General features: G+C 57.6%; 1 protein-coding gene across 2 annotated transcripts; it reads right to left on the reverse strand.

The window, feature by feature from the left end:
• Window positions 1-603: 603 nt before the first annotated feature.
• On the reverse strand, window positions 604-14,411 carry Pnpla3 (patatin like phospholipase domain containing 3). 2 transcript variants are annotated; one of them, XM_005003904.4, is made up of 9 exons: window positions 14,130-14,411; window positions 11,013-11,245; window positions 9,942-10,007; window positions 7,278-7,487; window positions 6,758-6,818; window positions 4,513-4,704; window positions 3,915-4,047; window positions 2,601-2,705; window positions 604-1,974 (listed from the first exon to the last, which is right to left on the reverse strand). In XM_005003904.4, exons 1-9 carry the CDS (start codon window positions 14,314-14,316, stop codon window positions 1,944-1,946), a joined length of 1,218 nt encoding a protein of 405 aa, XP_005003961.1. In that variant the 5' UTR covers window positions 14,317-14,411; the 3' UTR covers window positions 604-1,943. The 2 variants fall into 2 exon arrangements, with proteins under 2 accessions (XP_005003961.1, XP_063099959.1); XM_063243889.1 differs by lacking the exon at window positions 14,130-14,411 and adding an exon at window positions 13,905-14,120.
• Window positions 14,412-14,659: the final 248 nt, after the last annotated feature.

The raw sequence follows: 14,659 nt of genomic DNA on the forward strand, positions 1-14,659 counted from the left end.
TTGCAAACCAGAAGTTGAGGCAGCAGGTAGAAACAGCTGGAGGAAAAGGGAAGGTTTGCCTTGCAGCAGCTCTCTGGGCTGGGCCCACTATGTAGTCTGGACTGGCCTGGAGCTCACGTTGTAGCCAGCTGGCCTCAAACTGACAGGCCCCAGCCCTGCCTCTACTTACCCTCTGGAATCTGACCTTGGTGGCTGCTAGGTGAGGGGATATGGGAGCTCTGAAGCAAGCTAGGGGCTCAGGACAGGCACAAGACCCCAGGAGGAAGCTGCCCAGAGGAGCAGGGCCTGGCCAGGCAGCAGCAGAGCTGGGACCAGCAGGGTGGGGTGGGGGGCGCTGCCTAGGTCCCTGGTTCCTGGCTCGCTCAGCCTTGGAGACTTCTCTGGGATTCCAGGAGGGTCAGCACAGCGGGAGAAGCGGGGCCCAGAGGAAGGTGCACACCCAGTGGGCCTGGTCCCCAGCACTTGGCAAAGGGCACACCGCAGCCGGGCGGTCCCCTGCCAGGCAGGCCCACAAGGCCAGAGCTTCGGAAAGCGCTGTCATGAAGCAGCACGGAGAGGGAAGAGCGGCGCTTTGCTCCCGCAGAGAAGGCAGAGTCAGGGGGGTGTGTTTTAAAAATCACATTTATTGTGAACCATCCTCCAAGGCTGAAAGAAATACGTGTTTAGCAGAGAAATTCAGAAAGCACCACAAACAGTACCATCACAAATAACAGCAAAATGGTAAGTGTAAAACATTCCCTCGGTCCTCTGCCAGAGGGGGGGCTCGCTTTCTGCACCTAGTTTTCTGTCTACAAATAAAAACACGATCCGCTGTTCCCGGACACTAAGTGTCCTATCCTGAGCGGAGCTTCACAGCCCAGTGTATGCACCGCTTGCAGGGTGGGAGGGTCAGCAAGGATTCCCGTGCTGACAGCAACTTCCAGTGGGCAGAGCGGCATCTAAGGCACGGGGCAAAGGGATGCCAGCGATGCTTCCCCAGTGTTCCCCTTCGTCACACAAAGGAGGCGGGGTCTGCTCGGCGGTGGACAGCCTGCCTGGCACGGGTGAGGCCCTGGGTTTGAGCCCAGCAATTTAAAAAAAAGATCCTAGCCAGACAAAGTGCCATACCCCTGTCGTTCCAGCACCCAGGTGGCTAGAGCAGGGGGCTCTGAGCCCAGGGGGTTAATGCAGTAAGACTCTCTCAAAATACACAAACACAGGGCATGTGCGGCTTAGTGCCAAAGCTCTGGACTCTGTCCTGTTATTTAACAGCAGACAGATATTACACATACGCATTATAAGAAGGGTGAAAAACAATTTAAAAGATGGGTAGAGGGAAGGCCCCTGGAATCCCATGGGCTGGGGAGGGCTTTCCCGGAAGAACCCAAAGCTGGTGTCTGTACCATCATAACAGTTAACCGCTCAGGCCGGCCCTCAGAGGCTCTAACAGCGCCAGAAGCCCACACCCAGGCCCCTGCCCTGATGACCGCCAGAGCAAGGTCAGGGCTCACGGCCCCTGCTGTCCACACCGAGGCCGTCCTCGGTACTGCCCAGCCAGGAGGGGGCTGTGACAGACACAGCCGTCAGAGCCTCTGTGCCAGGCTTCCTGTGACACTGCCCAACCCACAGAGCCAACTGAAGCTTAAATACCAGAGTTGCATGTGCACGGACGCCCGGCTGCCCACCACCAAAGCCATGGGTAAGGGACAAATCAATCCGGGAGAGAGGCGGGGACCTTGAGCTCACAAACAGCAGGACATCTGGGCAAGGTGGGAAGGCTCAGGACCTCAGGAAGGGTCATCAGGTACCTCCTCAAATAACCCTAAGACCCTTTTCTGGGAAAGCAGGGAAGGCAGGTCCCTCTCCCCAAAGATGCTGTGTAGTGGAGGGACAAGCTGGACCCAGGCGGGAGCGCCCCCTGCTGGCCCCTTGCAGTCTAAGCCTGCAACACCACCTTCCGGGGTTCACGGGTGGCTGCTCCCTGACATCTGGGACCTGGAACAAAGGAGGAGGCTGGCTTGGTGGTGCTGGGGGCTTCAGTCCCAGCCACGATGGCCTGGCACTGTCACCCACACTTGGCAGAGGGCCCGTCCAGAGCCACAGTGACCTCCTTGCCACGGTCACTGCCCAGGGGCCAACGACAGGTGTCACTCACTGGGTCCCTGATAAGGCCATGGCCCCCCAGGGCCGTAGCACTGCCACCTGGCATGTCTGTCCCCTACTGAGGCACGGCGGGAAGCCTCATGGTCCCACAGATTTCACTAAGACTGGCCCTGCTCCTCCTTGCCTGACCCGTGGGTTAGCCCCCAAATGGCCCAATGGTTACCTTCCCGGGGATCGGGACCCTCGTGCTCCCCTACGTCCTGCTGTCCTGTGTCTGCCAATCACAGTGACAGCCCAGTGGCCCCCGGAGCCACGCTCCTGACACATCCTCTCCACCTGGCATCCTCCCCTGGCCTCTCCCCTCTGCCACCACCCACACCAGGACCCTGGGGACACGCAGACGGGCAGGCAGCCTGGTTACAGGCACGGCCAGAGGCACAGGGGCCTCAGGTCTAGGTGAGGCCGGACAGACCCAGAGGTGTCCGTGGGACCCCCACAGCCACAGCCACAGTATTCACCTGGAAGTAGGGAGCAGACATGTGGTCACACGGGCATAGACCTGGGATGTCAGCCACTGCAGCCAACGGACATCATCAGGGACATGCGGGAGCCACAACACCAGTCTGCAGAGAGAAACCAAGACTACCTTGCACATGTGCGTGCGCACGCACATACACACACACAGAAATGAGCCAAACGAAAGTAAACCCACAGTAGCCACGTCGCAGTGGCACCTTTGGGCCAGAGCAGCTGCCAAGAGACCCCCACACCCCAATGTAACACTCCTGGAAGGCGGATTCGGGGTGGTCTGGGAAATGCAGCCCAGCCGGGTCCCTAAAGCAATATGAGACCACCTGTGTCTACAGACAGCTCAAGGGCTTCACGGTGACAGAGGGAAAGGCGTTTTCTTTGTTTTCAGGTCACCTGGCTCCCAGGGAGCATCTGGGTCACATGCAAGGTCAGTGAGGTGCCAGGGTCCAGGGCAGAGTCCTTGCAGACCCCACCTCAGTCACGGGGAGGCCCTGCCTCACACACGGATAGCTCAGGGGTGATGTCGGTGTTCCAAGGTGGGCAGGGGTGGGGCAGGCCAGGGAGAGGACAGTGGCCCTGAGGATGACTGTGGTACTGAGGACTGAGCACAGGGCACACTACCACCAAGCTACTCCCAGCGCACATGTTGGGTTTTCCACCTCTGTTTTGTTTTGGAGACAGGATCTCAGAGTTTGCCCTTCAGTTGAGATCCTCCTGCCTCAGCCTCTCAAATAGCTGGGATTACAGATGTGCACCACCATGACCAGCAATACACTGGATTTATTTTCTAAAAAGAAAGTAAAGCCAGGTGTGGTGGCTCACGCCTGTAATCCCAGCACGTGGGAGGCTGAGGCAGGAGGATCACTGGGAGTTTGAGGCCAGCCTGGACTATGTAGTGAGACCCTGCCTCAAAAACCCAAACCAACAAAGACAAAACAGAGGTCAGGGATGTGGCTCTGAGGCAGGGTGCTAACCTAGCAAGCACAAGGCTTGAACTCCACTCCCAGCATCGCCAACAATTAAAATAAAAAATACAAGGAAGACAGGCTTGAGTGGCAGCAAAGACCCTGCTTCCAAGCCTGGCCTGACACAGAGCTCTGACCTCAACCTCTCCAGGCCTCAGTTTCCCCAGATCAGAGGAGCTGTGCCGGAAGCTGTGTGCAGCGGCCGCCCTCTCTTAAGTGCCGATGGCTCTGAGGACCCAAAGTACTGCCCACACCGAGGCTGTCCAGCTAACTGTTGGCTGAGTCCCCGGCCCAGCCCGGCCCGTCAGGGAGCAGCGAGTGGCTTGCTGCACTCACCTGTGGACGATGGCAATTGCAGACTCCACAGGCAGTGTGCAGGGCAGCATGGCGTAGGTCAAGATCCGCACGGGCAGCAGGTTGCTGACTTTGCTCAGGAAACCGCCGGAGTCTTTAATTAGTTTGCTCAGGACTGAAAAAACCATTTTGGAGATTCATCTCCCTGGTAGGAGATGGGGCTCTGGCCTGTCACCTCAGCACTCTGGGAGGCTGAGGCAGGAGGATCTCAAGTTTGAGTCTAGCCTGGGCAATTTAGCAACCTAGTGGGACTCTGTTTTAAAAAATGTGACGAAGAAAAGCTGGGCGTGGTGGCGCACGCCTGTAATCCCAGCACTCGGGAGGCTGAGGCAGGAGGATCCCTACGAGTTCAAGACCAGCCTGGGCTACAAACTGAGCTCAAGGCCAGCCTGAACTACACAGGGAGACCCTGTCTCAAAAAGACAAAACACAAAACAAAATGCAAAAAATAAGTGAAACAGTGTTGTTCAGCGCAAAGGCCTGGGCTCAAGCCTCGGTACTGCTGGGGGAACACAGGTTCCCAATTAAACTGTAAGGAAGGACCGTGGACTTTTTCTCCACCCCTCCACCACTGCCGTACCTACAGTGAGCGAGGGCGACAGGGACTCCAGGATGCGCTCGTCCCAGGGCCTGATGCTGAGACGCAGGTGGTCCAGCAGCTCACCGACCTCGGCCAGGCCCTGCACTGGGCCTTCCCAGCTGTGCGCTGCGACCTCCGGCTTCTGCTCTCGCTTGGAGAACGTCAGGCTGGGCTGGGGCCCATTGCAGATGCCTGGGGCGGGCAGGATTCAGGAAAGGGGGGCTTGAGCACCGGACCTGTTTCCAGGCTCAGACTTGCCCCAGGAGGTGGTGGAAAGGAACAGAGCAGCCTGCTGCTCCCCAGAAGCCAGGGCTGGGGTGGCACCAGGGCAGGAATCTGCAGCAGGGAGAATGAGGCGCTCAGCAGGGCTCTGTCCCTACCTCCGCCGCCCACAGAGAAAGGGAAGGGAGTCCTGACTCATTTGTCACAGCTCCGCTGCAGTCCAGGCCCTGCTGAGCACTGGACGGGCAGCCCTGACCAGGCTCTCCACTGTGGCCATTCACACCATCTCCATTTCCCTGCCCAGATACAGAGGTTGGGGCTTTGGCCAGGGTCACATGGCTAGAAGGCAGGCGGCAGAGCCAGGTCTGGCGTGGGAGGCATCAGAGGGCGACAGGGAAGCCCTAAGTGTGCTCGGTGCCCTCTGTAGTGACTGATCATGACTGGGGGGCGTCCCGCACTGCCCGGGGAGAAAGCCCAGGGACCACTGCACCCCGTCCGCAAGGCACCCCAGGATCTCCCTGATGGTCCGGGTCTCTGCTCTGCCACCCCTCCCCCTCCCAGCTGCTGCCTCCTAATATGGCCCAGGGATCCCTTTCCAGTCAGGTGAGCCCTGCCAAGGTCCTGGCCAGCGAGTGCAGCCCACTTCCCTTACCCGGGGCATCCTCTTCCCCAATCTCCTCAGGTCCTTTCCAAATCCCTCTGGACCAGTTTCCGTATCAGACTCTGCCCGGCCCCATCTTCAGCCCAGCCAAGTCCTCACTGTCTCCCTGCCCTCCAGAATGCTGATGCAACCTCTGTTTGCATTTGCTTTCGAGGGGGGTCCCCATCACATCGCCCACACTGGCTTCCATCTCCTGGCTCAAGCAGTCCTCCTGCCTCAGCCTCCTGAATGGCTGGGATCACAAGTGCCACCATCATACCTGAGCCTGCTCTTGCCCTCTCTCTACTACGGCTGGACAGGCTCTCCTGGGGTCCACCCCACTCTTGCTCCAGGGCTCTCAATGGCTCCCTAGTGCTGCAAGATGCAAACCCCTCCGAAGTCTACAAGGCCCAGCCAGCACCACAGTTGCCCCCCCACACACACACCATGTCTAGCCCTCTCTGACACACAGGGCATGGTGACCGCAGGCCCCATGTCCCCAGGTCCCAGGCTCCAGTTCTATCAGATCTGTGCTCTCTCCGCACCTCACATCCTCCGCTGCAAGGTCCCACAGCGCCCGCCTCTTCCGGTCAGCCCACCCTGTCCCTTTCTCCACTCTGTTCCCCTGACCACTGCTGCCAGTGGTCACCTCCTTCACCACAGTGTCCCTGGCTCATGGGCCCCCAGCCAGGCACCCAGGAGGGGTGCAAAGGGCACTCATATGTCCTCTAAAATCGTATGTCACCTTGGTGACAGCCTAATTCAAAGCTCCAACACAGGGGCAGAAATCAAACAGTTCCCACGCATCTGGAACCCAGTTCTGCTAGGACACAGCTGTGGTGCACAGGGACCCGGGAGGGCAGCTTGTCACTGGGATCCCAGACTGGGACAGAGTCAGCTGGCACTGCAGTCTCACGGGGCCACTGCGGTCTATACAGCCCCCGGTCACAGCAACGAGACCATGTGACCATGTCCTTGCCCAGTTCTGTAGCCCGAGCGAGGCAAGGAGGGCGCCAAGGCGGGCACCTGCCGGGGAAGCAGGACCAGCCAGCCCCACCCCACCCGATGTGGCGGGGCCCAGTGGGGACCGCGGTTGGACCTCTGCATCTGGACCCCTCCTGGGACTCATTTAACCTCACCCTGCATCAGCCAAAGGCTCCCAGGGACTCAGCAGAAAGAAAAGCAAGGTGGGGGCGCTGGGGCCCAACTCCAGGGCCTCTGCGCAGGTCTGTAAATGGGCCGGAGGTTTCTTGATCTTGGGGCTGCGGGGTGAGGGGAGCAAGACAACACAGGAAGACACTGGGCAACAGGGGACAGAACAGAGGGCCACCAGGTTCCCAAGACCACGGCGGGAGCTGGGCAACAGACGCCAGCTGGACTCACCTTTCTCCTCCAAGAAGCGGAGTGCGTCCAGGTAGCCTCGGAGGCAGAGCTCCCCTATCACCTGCAAGCCAACCACACCGGTCACACAGGTGCCCGCTGTGTGGCTGAGGCTGCTGACTACAGCTGTGAGTCAGAATTACATTGGTAACTAAGATAAAAATCAAAATTCCTGGGCCAGGGGTGCTGTGCCCGCCTAGCCCATGCAAGACTTGGGTTTCAACCCCCCCCCCCCCCCCGTACCCTGGAGAACCCTAGGTCCATGGGCTGCAGCCCAATTACATCAGGCCCTGTCCCTGGAAGCCCTCAGGGCTTCGAGTCTGCCTGTGTGACCCCAGGTGATATCTGGGACCAGGTGGCTGCCCCTAAGCTCCTGGGACGGACAAGAGCTTTTCCTGGAGTTCACTGTCACTGCCGGTGACAAAGTCTCCCTGTCCTTCTGTACAGACAGCAGTTCACAGCTCACAACTTACAGCTCTGTGCACGCAGAGGAAGGTGGGCTCAGTGCCCCAGGGGCTCTCACCTTGAGGTTGGGAGGGAACATGGTCCTGGAGAGGAGGTAGAGGTTCCCCAGACACAGGCGGAAGCTCAGGTTGCCAGCGGTCACCTGCATGAAGTTCGTGGACTTGATCTTCGGGCAGATGTCACACTCCCCATAGTAGGGGGACACCGTGATGGTCGTCTGGGAGTCCAGGACCGGCAGGTTGTTGCTCACACCTCCATCCACGTAACGCTTCAAAGAAGGAGACAGAGGACCGCTACCGTCCACAGCTCCGCACTCACGTTCAGTGCACAAGGAGCAGAGGACTCACAGAGCGGCTTAGGAGTCTCTCTCAGGGTCAATCCTGCCCAAGCGTGTCTGTAATGGGGGAGACCTGGCTACTCATGCTGGCCTTCAGGGCCACCACGTACTGTTATATAGAATGTGCACTGCACAACAACGGCTGGTACCAAACAAGACTGATGGAGGCTGGGGTACAGGTACCTAAGTAGGTCCTAAGGTCAGGGGTTCAAATCCACAATCCTCCTGCTCTTGGGAAATCTGGGACAAGATATTTAGCCCATGAGCCTCTCTTTCACCATACCTCGGAGAGGAAAACCAACAACTTGAAGGGGTATTGAGATTAAATCAATGGGCCTTGAACCTAGAAAATCTCCCACATACGGCACTAAGCTGAATAATAATATTATTACTTTGGTACGGGGAATCAAAGTCAGGACCTTGCTCTTGCCAGGCAGGTGTTTATGCTACTGAGCTATATCTCCGACCCTAGCTGAGTTATTCTTAAGATGATTTCACCTTCATCTGTGCTCTTGGGCTGGGGATACAGCTTAGCAGCACAGCGCCTGCCTGGCAAGCACAAGGTCCTGAGTTCAATTCCCAGTACCAAAAAAAAAAAAAAAAAAAAAATAGCTGAATACAAGTGAGTTGTTCCTATCTGAGCCCTTGAGCAATGACATTACTGCCCACCCCTGGGCAGGGGCAGGCTGGGTACAGTGTGTTTGCACCCGGGAGCCAGGGTTTGGACCTAGCTCTAGCCCTGCTACCAGGCTCAAACTGGGGGCTGTCAAGAAGCCTCTGAGGACCTCATCACCGATCCCTGCAGTCAGGGACACCCCAGAGCACCATTTGGCTCCCAACAAGAGAGAATCAACCACCTTCAGCCACATCTCAGCCACCAAGAGATGCTCGCCCAGAGTCCAGAACAGGTCAGATGGGCACCCGCGTGCATTATCAAGATTTCTATGGCAGGGGCTGGGGATTTAGCTCAGCGGCATAAGCGCCTGCCTTGCAAGCAGGCAGTCGTGAGTTCGATCCCTGGTACCGATAAAAAGGAAAAAGACAAAAAAAAAAAAAATTTCTATGGCAAAGCCAAGGGGATCCACAGTTTGAGTTCTGCCTGGGAAATGTAGCAACATTCAGTCTCAAAATTAAAAAAGATAAAAAATAACAGCAGGCCCATGGGTGGATCCCTGGTACCAACAAAAAATAAAAATACAATCAGGAATCTTCAGCGAAGCCTGAGGAGGAGCGAGTCTGGTCTATCGCCGTCATTTCTCTCACCTACTTAGACTTTCCCAGAGGTGGCGCTGGGTGTGAGGCCCAGGCAAGCTGCGGGCCCCTGACACTGCTCAGCCACCGAGCTGCGTGCCAGCGCGAGCTTTTCTGCAGCACCGCCTAAGCTGCTCAGGCTCAGGACCAGCACATGTGACCTAGTTTCCATCAGAACTCCCAGGAGGGCACAGGACTGACCGTGCCTCTGCTGTGTCAGCTGACCTGGCAATCGCCCCATGGCTGGCTGTGTCCCCAGGCTGGAGGAAGGGACCGATGACGATGGTGGGGTGGCACTGAAGGAGCCCACCCTCCCCAAGTCCCCAGCCTGGGCTCTGTGCTAAGCTCGTCCATGTTGCATGGCCGCAGAGCCCCGTATTGCAAAGTGCATCTTGGAAGGAAAGGACAGTCCAAGCTCCCTTCCACTTGTGGTGCATAGCCCAGGGTGACCGCTTCATGGCTTCGGACCTTAGTCTCTCATGCCACAGATAGCACAGGGGCCAACACCGGAAACCAAGCTGCATTTAGGTCACTCCCGGGCAGGGTCCAGCCCCAGAGGACAAGAGTGGCCTTGCAGGGCACCACACGAGCTGTGCCTGAGGGAGGCAGCAGAGGGCAGCCGCAGCCGCCTCCCCTTGCAGATGGAACTCTGCCGCTGGTGATTTTATCAATTACTGTGTGACCTTAAAAGGCAAAGACTGGACAGTCTCGCTGGGCTTATGCATTGCAAAGCAGAAAAAACAAAACAAAGCAAACGCCTGTGGAAAGCCAGATGCAGAGTTTTGCTGCTGTTGGAAAATACCTGGCCGCTCCGCCCCTCCCAGGCAGTGAAGCTCTACCTCACACGGATAATGGATCCCTAAGCGTCCTGAACCAGGCTGCCGGGAAGTGCGCACAGGCAGGTCAAGCAAAGCAGATGACACGTGTCCCTCACAGGCAGCAAGGTGTTTCGCTGCCCAGGAGTCAGTTTTACTGCCCAGGCGGCCGGAAGCTGGTCCAGGGATAGTCTGACCGCAAGGCTGAAAGCCGGGAGGCTCACACCTTGCAGAGACAAGCCAGACTCCAAAGCACTTCCAAGCAGGCTCCCAGGACTCAGCACCCGCTCCCGTGCCGCTGCCACCTTGGTGCACTTACCACACCCCTGAAGGTCGGAGGGATTAAGCCACAGAAGAAGGGGATGAAGCAGGAACACAGCAAGGCCTGTGGGGACGGCAGCAAGTCAGGGCACCGTCCGTGTGCAAACTTCCCAGACCCTTCCCAGCCTTCCCAGAGCCATCTGGGACCGCACTGAAACGCTCCTGCACACAGGAGCGTTGATGCAGGTGGGTGGGCCACAGCAAACCTCCGCACTGGTCCTTGAGGCCCACGGGTCTGACAGCAGCCTGAGCTGCTTACCCTTACGGCTCACCCCACTTTCCGGCTCTTGCTCCCCAGGACGGCTGTGACTGGCTGTCACAGATGGGACAGAGACACCATGAAGCGTAAGCTTGGTGGCTGCCCGGGGCTGGACCAGTGCTGTCCTTATAAGAATCAGGGAGCTGGTGGAACCATGGCTGCTGGTTCTTCTACGGCAGGTCAGCGGGAAGCTCAGAGACCCAACAGCATCAACAGGCTCCCCGGGGATGCCCTCTCAGGATCCGCAAACCCAACTTCAGAAGCAAAGTGCTAGATACACTTGAACTGGTCTTGAACTCATTATGTAGCCCAGGCTGACCAGGTACTCATAGCAATCCTCCTGCCTCAGCTACCCAAGTGCCGGGAATACAGGTGTGCACCATCATGGCTGGCTTTAAAAGATTTTTTTAATTTTGTTAATTATCTTCTGGTTGTCAGGCCCTAAGAAAGGGGCTCTGGAGGTCTCCTCCTTGTAGACGGAACGGTGTGAGGGGAGGAGCGCACCCGTGACAGTTTCCCCGGACAGGCGGAACCTACACGGAGTCTTAAAGAAGGGAGAGGAGTTATTTCAAACTGAAAGAACTGGGCCGGCACTGCTCACTCATCTAGCATGCACGAGGCCCTGGGTTCCATCCCCAGGATTGCAGGGAAGAAAAAAAAATCAGGGGAGGGGACTGTCCTGGAGGACACAAGGTTGACAAACACCAGGAAACACAGAGTTTATGTCATGTGAGGCGGGGGCCTTTGCAACCCTCTCTGTGGCTTTCTTACTCCACGACCCCTGCACACCCAGCAAAGCAAACGGCTTACATCCAGTACTTCCTGCTTGGATTGGAAGTCGGACACCAGCACGTTCTGCCCGTCCGACACTCTGGTGAGCGAGATGCAGATTCTGCCGGAGATGAGCTGGTGCACGTTGTCCGGGAGGATCTCCTGGAGCCCCTCCTGCAGGATACTGCTCAGGTTGCAATACGGGTGGAGGGTGCCCATGCTCCTTGCCCTGGCCTTGCGGACAATGTGCATGAGCATCTGCAGAATCCGGTCTGGGGAAAGAAACAAATACATGAAAGAAGATGCCACCATGAGACAAGGGATGCTTTGGGGCAAGACCAGAAGCCAGGAGGCCCCACAGCTGCCTCTGGACCTGAGTGCATGGACACAGTAGCCACCTACACCCCTGGAGCATGGCACTAGTCTCCCTGAAGTGTGTCCAACACACCCCACACCTCAAAGCTTAGCAGGAAGCAGCTCATCAACAATGGTTTGGCCAGGCATGGTGATGCAAGCCTGGAATCCCAGCACTCAGGAGGCTGAGGCAGGAGGATTGCTGTGAGTTTGAGACCAGCCTGAACTGCATAGCCAAGTCCCTTCCTCAAAAAGACAAAAAAAAAGCGCTTGTATTGATTAGATGTAAAAATAATATTAGGGGTACAGTAGGCTCACTGAAACTAAGTTCACCTATGGGTCTCACTGTCAACACAGCAACAACAAGGAAGCAGGACATGGCGTGCGGGCCTGTGGTATATTTTCACTGACCTCAGCTCCCAGACAAAGCCTATGACAGCATCCCAGTTGTGTGTCCACAAAGCCAGGTACACAGCAGCACCTCAGCTTTGGCATGGATGGTCTTGCTCTTATGGGGTGCAGCAGAAAGAATGTGTGCTTGGCCTGAGTCTGTCATGTAGGTTAAGAGTTACCCACACATGGGCCAGGCATGGTGGTGCACACCTGTGATCCCAGCACTTGGGAGGCTGAGGCAAGAGGATGCCCCTGCGTTCAAGGCCAGCCTGGACTACATAGTGAAGCCCTGCCTCAGAGAGAGAGAGAGAGAGACAGAGAGACAGAGACAGAGAGAGAGAGAGAAAGAATGAGGGTAAATGTAATCTCTAGGGTGTTCCACATACACGATGCTGCCAGGAAATAACTAGCCCCCACCGTAAGCCCCTAATGCCAGACTGAACCAGACCATGTCGTGGGCACGGTCATGGCCCCATCAGTGATTCACCCCGACACTGGCACACGAGCCCGCCTCTGCCATCTACCCCAGCTGGCCACTAATCCCAGGCTGCACACAAAGAGACATGTCCTCAGCCTATCCAGATCTGCCTCTGCCCTGGTTCCCTGCTGTTCCCGCCCATCTGCTGAACCTGGCTAGGGAGACCCTGTACCTGCTGGCAGACTGCCATCTCTTCTTCAAGGTCCAGCCTCTGCTCAGATGCCCCAGGGACCTGGGCCCAAGTTGCAGAGCCCCAGGGAGATGCTACTCAGCAGGTCCCTCCTGGGACCCAGATATCAAAACAGGAAAAGAAGACTTCTGGAGCAACAGGGGAGTGGTTCCTAGTCCTGACTTTTCTGTCCTGTTTTCCCAGGACGTGGTGGCCCCTGTGTCTCCCCAAGTCCTGCACCTGCCCTCTCTCCAGGACTCAGTGTTTTTGCTTATGACACTTAAATCTTGTCCCACTCAGCACTGGGCCACGTGGTCCCCGGAGGCCAGGATACAAGAGTGGCTTTTATCATAGCTAAAGCCCTGGGCACGTAGACAGCTGGCTGAGTCCTCCCTGAGGGGACACACTGTGCCCTTTGCTCTTCTCTCCCTTGCTGGGGAAGACAGACTGCAGGGCAGGTACCCTCCAGGGCAGACTCTCCTAATCCCAAATCCAATCAGGCCAGGGTGTCCTCACAGATCCTGCCCAATGGAAGAGCTTGGCTGGTGTGCCGGTGGCTTCTCCACTACTGCCCAAGTCACACCCTGCTGGCTTGGCAGGCAGAGCAAACAGAAACAGCAAAAGAAGCCCAGACAAACAAAAAATGATAGGGAGGCACAGTTATTACACCTGGGGATGTTTGGTGTCACCAGCTCCCTGACTCAGAACTCCTGGGTGACAACACCTGGGGTCCTGGGAGAGAAGCCACATGCTCCTAGTTTGGGTTAAGGAGAAAACCCTGCCTCCTGCTTCCCCTCCACGTGGATAAATGTTTAATTAGGCCAAGAATCAAATGTCTGGGACCTCACTGTCAGGGAGGACGAGCTGGGCAGGAGACAGCTGGGCCAAGCTCAGCATTCGCTGGGCAAGATGGGATGGGGGCAGGTCTGGGGGTCTATTCCAGCTTCAGGGGAGAGGTTCAGGGAGGGAGAAGAGGAGAAAGAAAGGGAAACACTTCCCATCCCGCATCCTCCATTTCTGGGCTCTGCATTTGAAGCTGCCGAAGGGTGGCCCCCATGGAGTGGGCGGGCCATGAGCTAAGGGCGGCTAAGAGATCTGAGTTTGAGTCCAGCCTGGGCAACTTTGTGAGTTAGCAAAGACTGTCTCAAAATAACAATTTTTTTTAAATAACAAAATTTTTTTAAAATTTTGTTTTTCATACCAGGGTCTCAATAAGCAGTTCAGGCTGGCCTTGAACTCACTGTGTAGCTCCAGCTGGCCTTGAACTCAAGGTGATGCTCCTGCTCCAGCCTCCAGAGTGCTGGGATTACAGGGGTGTGTACCATACCCAGCAACAAACTAAGAAGCAAAACATAAAAGGGATGGAGAAGCTGAGGCTCTAGCTCGGTCGGATCCTATCCCCAGCATCTCCCACCCGCTCACACCCGCGTCTTCAGTCTCTAGTGGAGCTGGAGCCAAGGCCTCAAGGGCCCAGAATGCCGGGAGCACCACCACCTCGAGCTTCCCCACCAAGTATCCCACTCCCTCCCTCCCTCACCTCTGGAGCTGGGGGATCCCCGCCGTGTCCTGGGACTGGGGGCTCTCTTGGAGGGTTCCCTCCGGTGGGGAGGTGCAAATGTCCGCGACCCCTGAAGCCCAGCTCTCACCCCTACGCCTCCTGGCACACTGCGAGGCGCAGCCGGCACCGCGAGGGAGGGAAACATCTGTCTGAGCGCGTGCAGCCCGGCCCCGGGCCCCCAGCACCCCGCGGTCCCGCACGCACCCATCGGGAGCCCGGTCAGGAAGGTGACCGCGTGCAGCGCCCCCGCCGAGCAGCCGAAGAACATGCGCGCATCGCGCAGGAGGTGCGGGGCGCGCTCGCTCAGGCAGCGCGTCGCCCCAATGTGGTAGAAGGCCAGGAATCCGCCGCCCGAGAAGGACAGGCTCCAGCCGCGCTCGGGGTCGTACATGGCCGCTCGGGTCCGCGCCGCTAGCGTCCCGCGCGCAGGCGTCGCCAGCTCTGCCGCGCCCCGGCAGCCACCAGGCAGGTTGCCGCATGACGTCACGCGACGGCCCCGCCCCTCGGGTCATGCAAATGAGCCTACGAGACGCCCGATGGGCGGGCAGGAAACTCGCCCCGCCCTTCCTTCTCGGAGGCGGGGCCCAGGAACACCCTACCTGGGCGGGGGGGAGGAGTTTTCCCCAAAGGAGGGATGCAGAGATGTTGGGGAGAATTCTCGACTTGCCTCCCCCACTATTTTTTTTAAACTGGGAATTGAACCCAGGACCCTCACATTTCCAGCCCTTTTTAAA

Source organism: Cavia porcellus, unplaced genomic scaffold, assembly GCF_034190915.1.
Source record: "Cavia porcellus strain 051 isolate PalLab524CR breed Dunkin Hartley unplaced genomic scaffold, mCavPor4.1 scaffold_40, whole genome shotgun sequence".
NCBI lineage: Eukaryota > Metazoa > Chordata > Mammalia > Rodentia > Caviidae > Cavia > Cavia porcellus.